General features: G+C 39.7%; 1 protein-coding gene and 1 long non-coding RNA gene across 3 annotated transcripts in view; one reads left to right on the forward strand and one right to left on the reverse strand.

The window, feature by feature from the left end:
* Positions 1–8: 8 nt before the first annotated feature.
* The window catches only part of LOC117245897 (serine/threonine-protein kinase 26), a 43,646-nt gene continuing 31,253 nt past the window's right edge, over positions 9–12,401 (reverse strand). The window contains exons 7-12 of one of the 2 annotated variants that reach the window (XM_033609502.2): positions 7,578–7,763; positions 5,867–6,009; positions 5,532–5,628; positions 4,098–4,160; positions 2,911–3,038; positions 9–2,543 (exon numbers count right to left, since the gene is read on the reverse strand). In XM_033609502.2, the coding sequence (XP_033465393.1) occupies positions 2,528–2,543; positions 2,911–3,038; positions 4,098–4,160; positions 5,532–5,628; positions 5,867–6,009; positions 7,578–7,763 (633 nt within the window). In that variant the 3' untranslated portion in view covers positions 9–2,527. Of the gene's footprint in view, positions 2,544–2,901; positions 3,039–4,097; positions 4,161–5,531; positions 5,629–5,866; positions 6,010–7,577; positions 7,764–12,401 lie in introns of both variants that reach the window. The other variant, XM_033609501.2, reaches the window with a different exon arrangement.
* Positions 8,863–11,823, forward strand: LOC144459846 (uncharacterized). Its single transcript, XR_013488641.1, has 4 exons — positions 8,863–8,902; positions 10,012–10,043; positions 10,781–10,938; positions 11,753–11,823. It is a non-coding gene; the product is annotated as an uncharacterized LOC144459846 (long non-coding RNA).

The raw sequence follows: 12,401 nt of genomic DNA on the forward strand, positions 1-12,401 counted from the left end.
ACAACACGTTTCTCAATCAAACTTAAATATTTATTCATAAAACTCTAAGTCCCGCTACAAAAAAAGAGTACACTTATGTAAAATCTTACATCTTTCATTTTACATTTCCCCCCTCAACAAGCATTGTCGTATCCCTTATGATATATAAAAGATAAAAATATACAATGACCAAGTTTTATAGTGTCTTTGGTACAAACTATCAGTAATATCTTTGATTACAGCTCCCTTCATGCTCTTGAAAAGGACCTTTCCAATGATAGGTGTTAAAAACAATGTCCTTAAACATCAAGCATTATGTTAAGAATCAGATCTGAGTTCTCAACATTTTCCCAAACTGCATAGTGAAAAAGGACAGTCTTTTCATGAGCGGGTGGAGGACCTTTGTGTGGTTGTGTCTTGATTGCAGTTCCTAGAATATGTTCCTTTTTTATTATTTCCACTGAAATCTTATTTCAATCAGACACTTCGAACTACACACATCCCAAAACATGAATCCCAGAAGGAAATCTAAACCAACTGTAAAGTTTCATCCAGACCAACACAAATATTCATTTAGACCTCTCATTTTTAATTAAGCTAATGACTGGGTAATGCTACTGGTTGTGCCACCAAACACAAAACGACACTGATTTTATTTTAATGGCAACCATTTTTAACATTGAAGTTGTAACTTCACCTTAAGTAGAAATGACTTTCATAACTTTGAAGTTTTTAGATGTATTTTAGGGTTAAATTTTACTAGTTACTTCGGAAACAGCTTCTACAGTTAGAAAACTAGTTGCCTAGCCAGACTAAGGTCTTGTAGCTCCCAAAAGTGAAGGAAAAATGGGTCTCAATTCTTAATTTCATTTTTTTTAATAGCTGAATAAACTTTTTTAGACAATATTTTGAAAACAGTTCCAACAGCAGTTAGCTAGCTAGCTTACTTGTTAGCAAGCAACTAGCTGGACTAGAGTGTCTTAGCTCCCAAAAGTGAAATAAAAAATGAGCTCAAATCTTAATTTTGATGTTTTAACAGCTGAATAAACGTGCAGATTTTAGACAATATTTTGAAAACAGTTACAACAGCAGTTAGCTAGCTAGCTTACTTGTTAACAAGCAACAAGCTGGACTAAAGTGTCTTAGCTCCCAAAAGTGAAATAAAAATGGGTCTTAATTCTTAATTTTGTTGTTTTAACAGCTTAATAAACTTGGAAGATTGAAGACATATTAAATAGTTAAATTTAGCTGGTTATTTTGAAAACAGTTACAACAGCAGTTAGCTAGCTAGCTAGCTTAATCGTTAGAAAACTAGTTCCATAGCCGGACTAGAGTCTGGTGTCTCCCACAAGTGAAATAAAAAATGGGTCTAGATTCTTAACATTGTTGTTTTTACTGTTGAATACACTTCAGTATTTTAGACATATTTAATAGTTAAATTTAGCTAGTTCTTGTGGAAACAGTTACAACAGCAGTTAGTTAGCTAGCTTAATTGTTGGGAAGCCACTAGCTGAGTGATAGTCTGGTAGCTCCCCAAATGGTCTAGATTCCTATTATTTTTGTTGTTTGTTTTTGACAGTTGTGGGTTTTTTTTTTTTTACTGGGGAAACTTGGGGAAAAAAAAATCTCAAGTGTGTTTAATACTACGGTCACCTTCAATGTTGAAAATAATTCTCATATGAATCTGTCAGCAAAACTAAAACTGTTCTAGTAGTGGATAACATTATTAATAACATTTATAATTCCCATGTCTTTAAGAACTACAACGACCACATTAAACTATGAAAACTGAAAATTTCACGTGTTAGACTTTACAGGGTAGATCTGACATTGACTGATTTCCGGGATCAGGGAACTGTAATTCAAAGCATTTCTGAGGACAACAAAAATATGTAATATTGGCATATAATCTGTCTCAAGTGCTACTGAACAAACATATTGACATCTACAAAATCAAGACTTATCATGACACAGAACATACCACTGCTGATGGACAAGAACCCTCTTCTATATGTATTTTTTTCTGTGTGCAGTTTCAACAAAAACATCTCCACTAAAAAAGTGACGTCTACTTTTAGAAAATGAGTGCATAAATAATTAAGGCACATTATGGTAATTTAGAAGGTTCAAACATAACTTAAGAAGACTTAAGTTTGAGCAAAAAGAGAAGTTCAAGACCCTAAAAAAGGGGAAACGAAAACCACAAATCCAACTGACATCTTAGTTTGTTTTTCAAAACTTCACACAAGTTGACTTAAAAAAATGCAGCTGTCTTTCAAATCCAACTTTGGGAGAAAAAAGGTCTTCAACCAACAGCAGTGAATATATATTTATAATATATAGTGTATATATTACATTAGTAGTGTGTGTGTGTATGTGTTTGTGTGTGTGCGCATGTGTATGTGTGTGAGATGTGTGTGTGTGTACAGTGAGAAGACATCGCACAGCAAATCTCCTCTGTTTCCAAATCGTCCAGCAGCGTCACCGTATGGAGACACAGTCTCTCCCCCCATAACGTACTTCCTTTTCCAATCCATTTTCGAGCCCTTCAGTTGGTCGTGAATCTAAAGGGAGGGGGACCGAGATCGAGAAGGAGAAAGAGACAGCAAAACATTTGGTAAACAAATGATCCGATGGACACACAAAAAGAATCTTAAGACATTTAAACACACTGGGTCTCATTCATGAAATAAAAAAACGCAGTACTCAAAACCTGCTCTGGATTCATGAACACTGCAGAAAACTCGGATTTGATGGTAGGCACACGTTTATGTTCGTGAATGCCAATCAATCGTAAAGTGACGAGAATAAGTTTGACAATAAAAAGGAAGAAAAACACCAGAATTACAAGGAAATTAGTAACAAAAGGAGCAGGCAAAAAAAGCACACAAAGAAACAAAGAAACAGAAAAGTAAGACGTACTTCTGGTACCTGGCAATAATGTGCGTGACCATCCTGTCCGTGATGCCTGGACAGACTTCTTCAGCCAGTCGGATGTTGCGTTCCAGCTCCTCAATGGCCAGTCGCTGCTCAGAGTGTTCCTTGTGCTGCTGCTTCAACTACAGGAAGAAGATGGGAAATAAATTTCGGCCATCTGCTAGAGTAGGGTCGACGTCTTATTTTGCCGGTCTGATCCGGTGTACGAGTTTATACCAGTTTGGTTTCATCAGCGACCTGTGCCGACAGCATCACGGCGCTAAATCCAACCTGTACTGCATAAGTTATAAGCAATATGATTTGATTTGGGGTCCCCCAGGAGGAGCTGGAAAGTGTTGCTGGGGAGAGGGACGTCTGGGGTGCTTTGCTCAGCCTGCTGCCCCCACGACCCTACCCCGGATAAGTGGATGAAAATGGATGGATGGATAGAGTGCTAAAGGGATAACGTTTTTTTTGTAGGCCGATGCGAAAGTTAGCATCGTCCTGATTCCCTCGTCAAAAAGCCGATGAGATTTTTCTATTGGATTTTGGACTAATGAAGTAAATAAGCTCCGTGGCAAACAAACATGCATGATAAATAATGACACGTTATGTTTGGCAAGATGACACCACTTTTACGGATTATCGAAGCTTAAATTCAATTGCCACAAGTAAAAAGCTAGCATTAGGCTGTAAACAAACTATGCTCACGTCTTTGGGTGCTTTCACACCTGCCCTGTTTGGTTCGGTTCAATCAAACTCAAGTTCCTTTGCCCCCTCAGTGCGGTTTGTTTGGGCAGGTGTGAACACAGCAATCACACTCAGGTGCGCACCAAAACAACCGGACCGAGACCACCTCTTCAAGAAGGTCTCGGTCCGGTTACAAACGAACTCTGGTGCGGTTCATTTGTGGTGAGACTAAAGTAAGTGTGACACCTAGTAGTAAAATTTGGTACACCAGTCCAGTTTGGTGTTTGGCTTAATATCAAACCAGTTTGAAAATGTTTACACTGGCCCAACCCCACCAGCTGCACCCTTTTCTCTGTACAACTCAAACTAATGTCAGGTCCTCAGTGTTGTTTTCAGGAATGAACACATCGTTAGCTTTTAAAGCCTCATTTAAAGACGTAAACTGTGCTGCGAACGCCTCAGAAAATGACACCAAATAGGATGGTTGTATATTTTCATGTGTATGTACTAACCTCAGTGAATACAGGAGAGATGACTGTGGTCAGACTGGCAGATTTACTCAGCTGATCCTGACCCTGCACAGAAGAAGATGAAGAGGAGGAAGAGGAAGAGATGGAGGGTGAGGTTGGAAAAAAGAAAAACAAAGCAAGCACTGACCATTTTGAAACTGACATGTTTGACCCCCCAAAAAAAGTCTTAATCTTCCAATACTGACGAAAGTTTTGCTTAAATTTAATTGTTCAAGATTTTGGAATAAAAATCTTAAGCCAGAGTCTGGATTTTATTTTACGACTTCATCCCTGAAAACTTCTTGTTTTAAAGTCATACTAAATTTACTTGTGTGTAGTGTCGTGTAAAAAGCAATAAAACTTTTTCCTAAGTTCACAAAAGGAGAAGCTGCTTTGAAAATCTTTACATCTATCTATTTTATTGAAAACAAAACCATAAACTCTTCACGCAGACAAGATGTTGATGCTGTTTCATTACTTTTTCTGTTCCACTTTTGTTCAATCAGCAGATGAGATTTGAGCATTTTGAGAGTGTTAGAAGAATTTTTCCACTTACTAAAAGCTGTTTCTTGAGCAGGATTTATACTTCTGCGTCAAATCGAGCCTACGCCGTAGCACCTCCCCAGAAATGTAACCATACGTCACAGTGACGCAGACCTCCTGTCTATTTCTGTAAGCTGAAACCATTTCTCTCAGTGGACACAAAGCTTTTATTTACTTTAATTTCACAGATATGAAACAATAAATTGTGAATAAAGCCTCCACAAAAATAGCATTTTAAGTCTTGTGTGTGATTTATCCTGGCTTCATATGAGCAGAAGAAATCTCTGCTAGTCGCTAGGATAATTTATACAATGTAAAATGCCATAGACTTGTGCTAATAATGTTAGCATGTTGTATTTGTTTGGAAAACGTGTTTAGTAGCTATCAGACAGTTGTTTTGTCAGTGAACCTTGTGAGTTGTAATGGAGCTGAATTTTGTAACGTTACCTTTGTTAAATGTTGCTGTTGTCCCTGGCTTCATATGAGTAGAGGAAAAGTCCGCTAGCCACTAGGCTAATTTATACAATGTAAAATGCCATAGACTTGTGCTAATAACGTTAGCATGTTGTATTTGTGGGGATAAAGACAAATGTTTGTCTGTGAATGCTGCGAGTTATAGTGAAGCAGATTTGTGTACTTGTGTTTGAAATGGTCTCTATTAAGTCATGTTTAATGTGTGTTTAATGTGTGTTTAATGGGTGTTTTGAATCAACTAAACTTCACAGAATCCCCATCCCCCTGACTAGTGCTCTGGAGGTGACACAGACACACCACCACACAAGTATAAATGCTCACCACGGTGTAGACTCTGCATAGAGCTGACACACAAGCATAAATCCCCATTTGTTTCTTAAATACATGGGCTGACGTACACACTGTATGACTGGTACTGACCGTTCCATTGAGGACCTTCCTGCCCTCCGTCTTCTTCTTGCGCACGGTGGTGAAGGTCCACTGAGGAGACTCGCTGTTCTCCTTATTACTGGACTCACTGTACACACACAGAAAAACACACTCTTGTTACTCACTAAGCAGTCCCCTGACCCGGGGAACCAACTGGTTGTGAAAGTTAAAGTGTGGTTACTTTACTTAGTGTTACTGTAATTTGAAGCACTCTCTGGCACAAGAATTTCCTTCGGGATAAATTAAGTTCTACTGAATTGAACTGAACTGAAACAATTACTAATACCAAGGTTTTATTTTTGCCACGACAAAAGTAATCAGATTACCCGTCTGAGTCGTCGGAGCTGCTGTCACTGTGCCCCTCCTCCTTCCACCTCCTGTACCTGTCGATCAGCTCGCTGAGGTAGGACGTCTTCTTACAGTGTTTGACAATGAACTTGTGTTTGAGGAGCTCTTTGGCTGTCGGACGCTGCGCGAAGAGAGAGAGTTTACTGTCTTTTTATCGACTGTCGTCACTTTTAATAAGAGAAAGATGAAGAAATAAAAAGTCTGCCACTGTTTGACTGCAGGACTCAGGATGAAATCAGACTTCACATATGACAGGTTCTTATGAGTTTCCCCAACAACCATAGACTTTTCTGTGAAGTTCATTTTGACCATTCTATTCCAGATGACAGTAGGTTGTCTTTAACCATTCAGCACTCAAAAAAAGATGAGAGGGAGACCAAAGAGGAGCTGTTTGTCCACCAGAGGGCAGCAAACTGCAGCTATAGTCACACAGTGAAGGAAACCTGGGTTAAACTACATGACATGAACAAACATTGATTTGACTCAAATCTTGCAAACTACATAAGAAATGTGTTAACAAAGTTCCTCACATGATGACTCACACCAGAGGAAATTAAGTCAAAATAAGATAATTGTGTACGAAATCAGTATTTTCTTGTGTTTATGCATCAAGAACTCACTCCTTATACTTTCTGTACGACAACAGTTTGTCATCTCAATAAGACTCATAAAAACTTTAACACCTGACAAGACCCTTTATTTTTAACAAATCGTTATGTTGTTGCCTGACTGAGAAGTAAAAGAGAGTTGCACAAGTTCAAATGTAAAAATATAGCAGCAAGCGGCAATTCCAGGGTTCAGGTCACATCTCTACCGGGCCACGCTCTTCTGTAGAAACACGGTCGCTTCCTATCGGTCAACTGCAGAAACATTTTGGGGACTGCATTAATGGATCAGTTAAAAAAGTGATTTCTGAACAAACCTTTTTGCGAAAGGCCATTGTGCTAAGTGGCTAATGGGCATGTAGCTACTTCCATGTTTCAGATGATACGTCATGTTTGTAGTCGACCAATGAAGATGAGTTTACATATCACCTTGGGTTCGTCCTTCACCTTCTCAAAATGATCCCACACTTTGGATTTCCTGCCCGACATGTTGTTAACTAGCCTGTGGAATAACCGCAGGTACCAGCCCTGGAAATTAACCTGACTCCTGTCTGACTGCTGAGCGTGGACACTTCCTGTGTCTGTCCTTTCAAATTAAAGTCACACATGGTCCAGTCATATAGGGTTTGGATTTATTTTGACAAGGTGCAGCTCCTAATAGAGTTTCATGTTTGTTTTTAGTTTTTCTTTCTGCGACTACCCTAATGGAAATGCATAAATAACCGATTTAATACGTCCCAAACTGAACTGAACCGGACTGCTTGGTGGAAATGAGGATTGCTGGGCCAGAAATCAAAAACGTAGAAGTAGAAGAACAAAGAAGTACCTTTAAATGACACTGAAGCGTAAGTACAGTTGTTTAAATTCATAAAACTGTATAAAACACATGAGCTTCATTTTTGCTTGGCGGAAAGAAAACGATTTATGAAACACCATAAAAGATATCCTTTATGCTGTGAGAAATATCAGAGTATAAAAACATGAAAACAACGGCTCCTTAGAGTGAATCTAGATACATGTGTGTCAGTCTTTTCTGTGTGTGTGTGTGTGTGTGTGTGTGTGTGTGTGTGTGTGTGTGTCTTACGAAAGTAGGGTCCTTGTTGAGGCAGGCCTCGGTGAATTCTTTGAAGCTCTTGGAGAAGTCTCCGGTCAGCGTCGGAGGAGGAGACTTGGGGATGTGGAACAGCACTCGCATCGGATGCATGTCCGAGTTTGGAGGTTCGCCTTTGGCGAGCTCGATGGCGGTGATGCCCAGCGACCAGATATCAGCCTGGAGAGACACACAGACAAAGGGTGTCAGAGCTTGTGTAGAGAGTTTACTAATGAGTACTGTTCACTGAGAAGACGAGTTTCCTTTAGTGTAAAGTGTCCTGTATGATTCTGAATGGCGGACACACAACCAGTGGACATTTCGGATTAGGACGTGGGGTATATACACCGGTCTATAGTTGACTCTTCAATGGGATCAAGTACAACAATTTACTCATTGACAAACCAAGTTCTACATATTCAAATAAATGTATGTGCAACTATCAAGGAGGTGGTAAGGAATTAAAAAAAGGGAGGCTGTGTTCGCACCGCCGTGCGAGTCCGCCACTGGAAAGAAAAATCGTAAAAAATTTAATTTGGACGCAAAATGACAAGTGGCTCCACTTTTCCATATTTTGACGTGATAATTGACACTTAAACGCACGATAATAACGTTAGTGTCCATGGCTTCATATAAACGGAAATAATTCTTATTTATTCATTTATTTTTTATTTTATTCACATATGTAAATACAAAACAAAAAGGGAAAAAAACTAACTTAAAACTTCTATAATTTCTGTATCTGTAAATAGCTTCGTGGGAATATTGTCTTTTTCAGAACAGGGGCAAAATCCTGAATATTTTGTTCATGTAAACGTAGTTATTCATCAATATTTTGTAAAAAATTTAAAGGCCAAACAGCTCATCACTTAAGCGAGAACAAAAACCTTGGTTTGGAAACTTTTTAAAATTATTATTATTTTTTTTTTTTACTCAATTTTATTTCAATTCATTTTATTTTTTTTAGGTTTAATTCTTTGTGGATTCATGGATAAATATGTGTATGCACACCCATATATGCATATATGTGATATGTATGTATGTGAGCATGTTTACGTGTGTGTATAGATGGGTGGATGTGTATTACTGTGTCCACGGAGGGTGGACACAGCAGAGTTTACACTGCTGATGACACGAGCAGACAAACACACAGTCAGGTGGTTTGTGGATGAAAGTTTGAGGCTGAGTTTACGGCTGTGACGCCCACTGAGCATATGTCAACACACACACACACACACACACACACACACACACACACAGAAGTTGCAAACAGGTTGAATGTCACATCGCTTCAACTTGCTCCGGTGACCATGTGGCAGGTGAGGAGCAGACATTATAACACACGCGCGCGCGCGCACACACACACACACACAGTATACAGTCGTAGCGGAGCTGCTCAGGGTCACATTACAACAGGATGCTCGGTGACTGTTTGACTGTTAACTGTCGGCTCCATTACTGTTACACACTGAACATATGGCAGACTGTAGCAGGAGACCACACACACACACACATCTGAATGAATCCCACACACGCTGTCCTGCTGACATTAGTTCTTATTGGAGCACCACATTGTGATTACTCCGCCGCTGAAAATAGTCCCCAACAAATGCACTATTTACTTGTTTTTATTTCACAAAAGCTACAGTGAGCAGCTGTTTAAGGGAAGGCTGGTAAAAAAACATTGTATTCTTCATGAGCTAAAAATGTAATTCTATGAGAATTAATTTGTATTTTGAGAAGGACACGTGGAGAAAAAAGTCGGAATATTTTGACGATAAAGTGGTAATACGTAACATGAAGGCTAAGTCAAAAATGCTTTACAAGAAACAATAATATTTTCAGAAAAAGTCAAAATTTTGAGAATAGACTGAGAAAATTTTTCAACTTTTTTAAGAGTTGGACCAACACGTTTTTTCCATTGTATTTGTTGACAGTAACGAAAGCTAGCTTTATTTTGGGTCATTTTGGTTAAAGTTTCGGTCACGTATGTTTAGGTCACGGTTACTAGTTGCGGTGATGTGTCGGTTTCAAGATATACCGTGATAATGAAAACTGACCGTGCACATTTGCTTATCTACGATGCTGAAAAACAAAAATGCAACTGGACGTAGTGACTTGACAGTGCGTTTGTTTGTTTACAGTGGAAAGCCACCACGCCAGCGTAGCTACGCAGTTCCTGACGCCCTCATTGTTACCACAGCGCCACGTGTAGATAGTTTGGCAACTCTAATCTAATTCTAATTCTCCTGCAGTCTCAGTGACTAAGCTACAAGTCTGATGTCTGCTTAGGACACAATTTCCTTTTAGTGTTTGTGATCCTGTTCTGCCTGGTCAGGTTACGTGTGTTGTTTACGTAACCGTCAGCAGTGTCTGCAAACTGTCTGTGGTATTTCAACAAGTCACACTTTGTCTTCCTTCCCTTTAGACAAGACTGATAATCATCCTCTACAGATTAAAGTAAGACAACTCACCTCCCTACAACATGCTGCCTTTATTGTTTAATACTGCAGAATAAAAGAAGGCGTTATGAAGTACCATCATGAGTTAGATGATTTCTGGCTGATTATCACACTGATACATCAATTTCACATCTGGTAACGTTTTCTATTTTTCATTTGTTTCCATGTTTGACATTTCATGAATGTTTACCAACAAGTGAGCAACTTTATCTATCCAGAGGGGAATAGTTGTGGAATAGTAGTAGTAGTAGTAGCTACAGAGATACAAAAAGACCGTAAAGAGATGCAATGATCTAAAAAGAGACTGAAATATCTTCAGAAAGAGGCAAAATAACAACAAAACAACACAAAATTATAGAAAAAACAAAACAAAACAAAACATGAAATGTCCCCAAAGGACACAAACTCACCTCATAACAATCAAAACAGACACAAAATTAGACTAATCTAAACTAAGGTAAGCTAAACTAAACTGAACTTAACTAAGATAAGCTGAGTCAAACTGAGATAAACTAAGCTAAGCTAAACTAAATTACACTAAACTAAACTATGCTAAGCTAAGCTAAACTCAGATAAGCTAAATCTAACTATGCTAAGCTAAATTCAACTATGCTAAGCTAAGCTAAGCAAGATTAAGCTAAACTGAGGACGACACATCGGCCCTGAATTTATAACGTCTGACAAGCGTCGGCCGCATGGGCGGATATCTTTAAATTTAATACTCTTTTGTCCCAGCTCATCAAACGTCTCTGTTACATCGGCTTTGGGTCGGCCCAGTGTCGTAGAATGTCTGCCCACATACGGAAGTCGCCGCAGAGGCGGGATTTCATCTCCGCGATGTTTGTTTGGAACTGAGCTCGCAGCACACTGCATCTCATCGCAGTTGGTTTCAGGTAAGCTAACTGGAATAAACTGGCAGAAAATAGCTTTGTTGTTTCTTCTGTGACCGTTAAAAGAGGTTCCTGGTGAGTGGCGAGGCACGACTGGGTGTATATAGCTTGTCCCCACCAACTAACGTTATCTTTCGTTAGCTGTTAGCTAGTTTAACGGTTTAGCTCATGTTATGCTAACAGGCTACAACTGTGGTGTTTTCATTTTATTTTCCCTAGTTGACGTTATCTGCTCATCTGGTTATCGTGAGCACTCGTTCTGGGTTAAAGTGGAAGTGCCCGGAGCTGCCACCCGTGGTCCCGCGGCCCCCCGGCCTGACCTCCGGGGCCCTGGACGTGTGCTCAAGTGTCTGGGAGAGGAGCGGAGAGGAGCACGGAGGTCAGGCGGGGCGGGCCGACACTGTGTATCCCAGAACGGGTGCTGAAGTGTCGGTGAGACCAGCAGAGAGGAGCGCAGAGGTGAAATAGTGAAGTTTAAGGATGCCTTCAGTATGTTGTTAATGTGATTTTATGGGCATTTATCAGTCGAGGTCTCCTCCTCTGCAAAGCAAACTGACCCGGTGGCTACAGGTAATAGAGCATTTTTGAAACCACAGTTTTTCCGAGATGAAGGACTGATTGTTGAGCTGCTGTTAACAGTTAACGGAGTTAACGGATCCCGTTATTTAACCGTTTCAACACTAAATGAAGCAGAGTGACGGACCCAAAGCCTTCAATCTGGCTAAAAGACAGCTGAAATGCTAAAAAAAAATACAGTGGTGAAGTTTGGATTTGTTTCTTGAAGTTATGTGCTCATCGTCTTTTCTGTGTCTTGCAGGCTGCCAGGAGAAGCGGACTGGCCGTCAGATATTGTTTGTGGAAATTTGAAAATAAAGTTTGTCAAATTGACTTTTGTCTCTTCATTGTGCACACTTACACACAAAATATGGTAACAGTCAGCTATTTTTGAATGTTAGCACTGATTTCTCACATTGGGTGGTGAAATATTTGTAGTTTGAAAGGTCCGACCTAAATGAATAAAGGTCGTAGTTAACGAAGCGTATGAATATTAATGAAGGAACGCCTACTGAGCGCAGCTTATTTTATTGATCGTCTGAATGTCGCGTGGTGGTCATTTTCGATTAAAGGGCAATGTCTCAGCGACGTCTTGGCAATGAGCAAACGCTCTCCCTGCTACGTCTTAACGATCTAAACTTGATACATCGGGCCGACGTCGGCCAGATGTATGTGTGCTATCTGGGTATGCTAAAATAAGATAAAATAAGCTAAGCTAAAAGATGCATACCGGCTACAAACACAAAACAACAACAACAACAACAACAGAGGCAAAACCACCACAGAGTCTGTGTGTCCTGGTCCTGTGTAGACCAGGTGGTGGGGCCTTTTGCATGTCTGTGCCCCGGGGCCCGGTGTCTCATATTATGCCCATGGTTACAGGACAAAGCCAGAAAGAAGGTAAATAAAGA

The sequence above is a fragment of the Epinephelus lanceolatus genome, chromosome 22 (genome assembly GCF_041903045.1).
Source record: "Epinephelus lanceolatus isolate andai-2023 chromosome 22, ASM4190304v1, whole genome shotgun sequence".
Lineage (NCBI taxonomy): Eukaryota > Metazoa > Chordata > Actinopteri > Perciformes > Serranidae > Epinephelus > Epinephelus lanceolatus.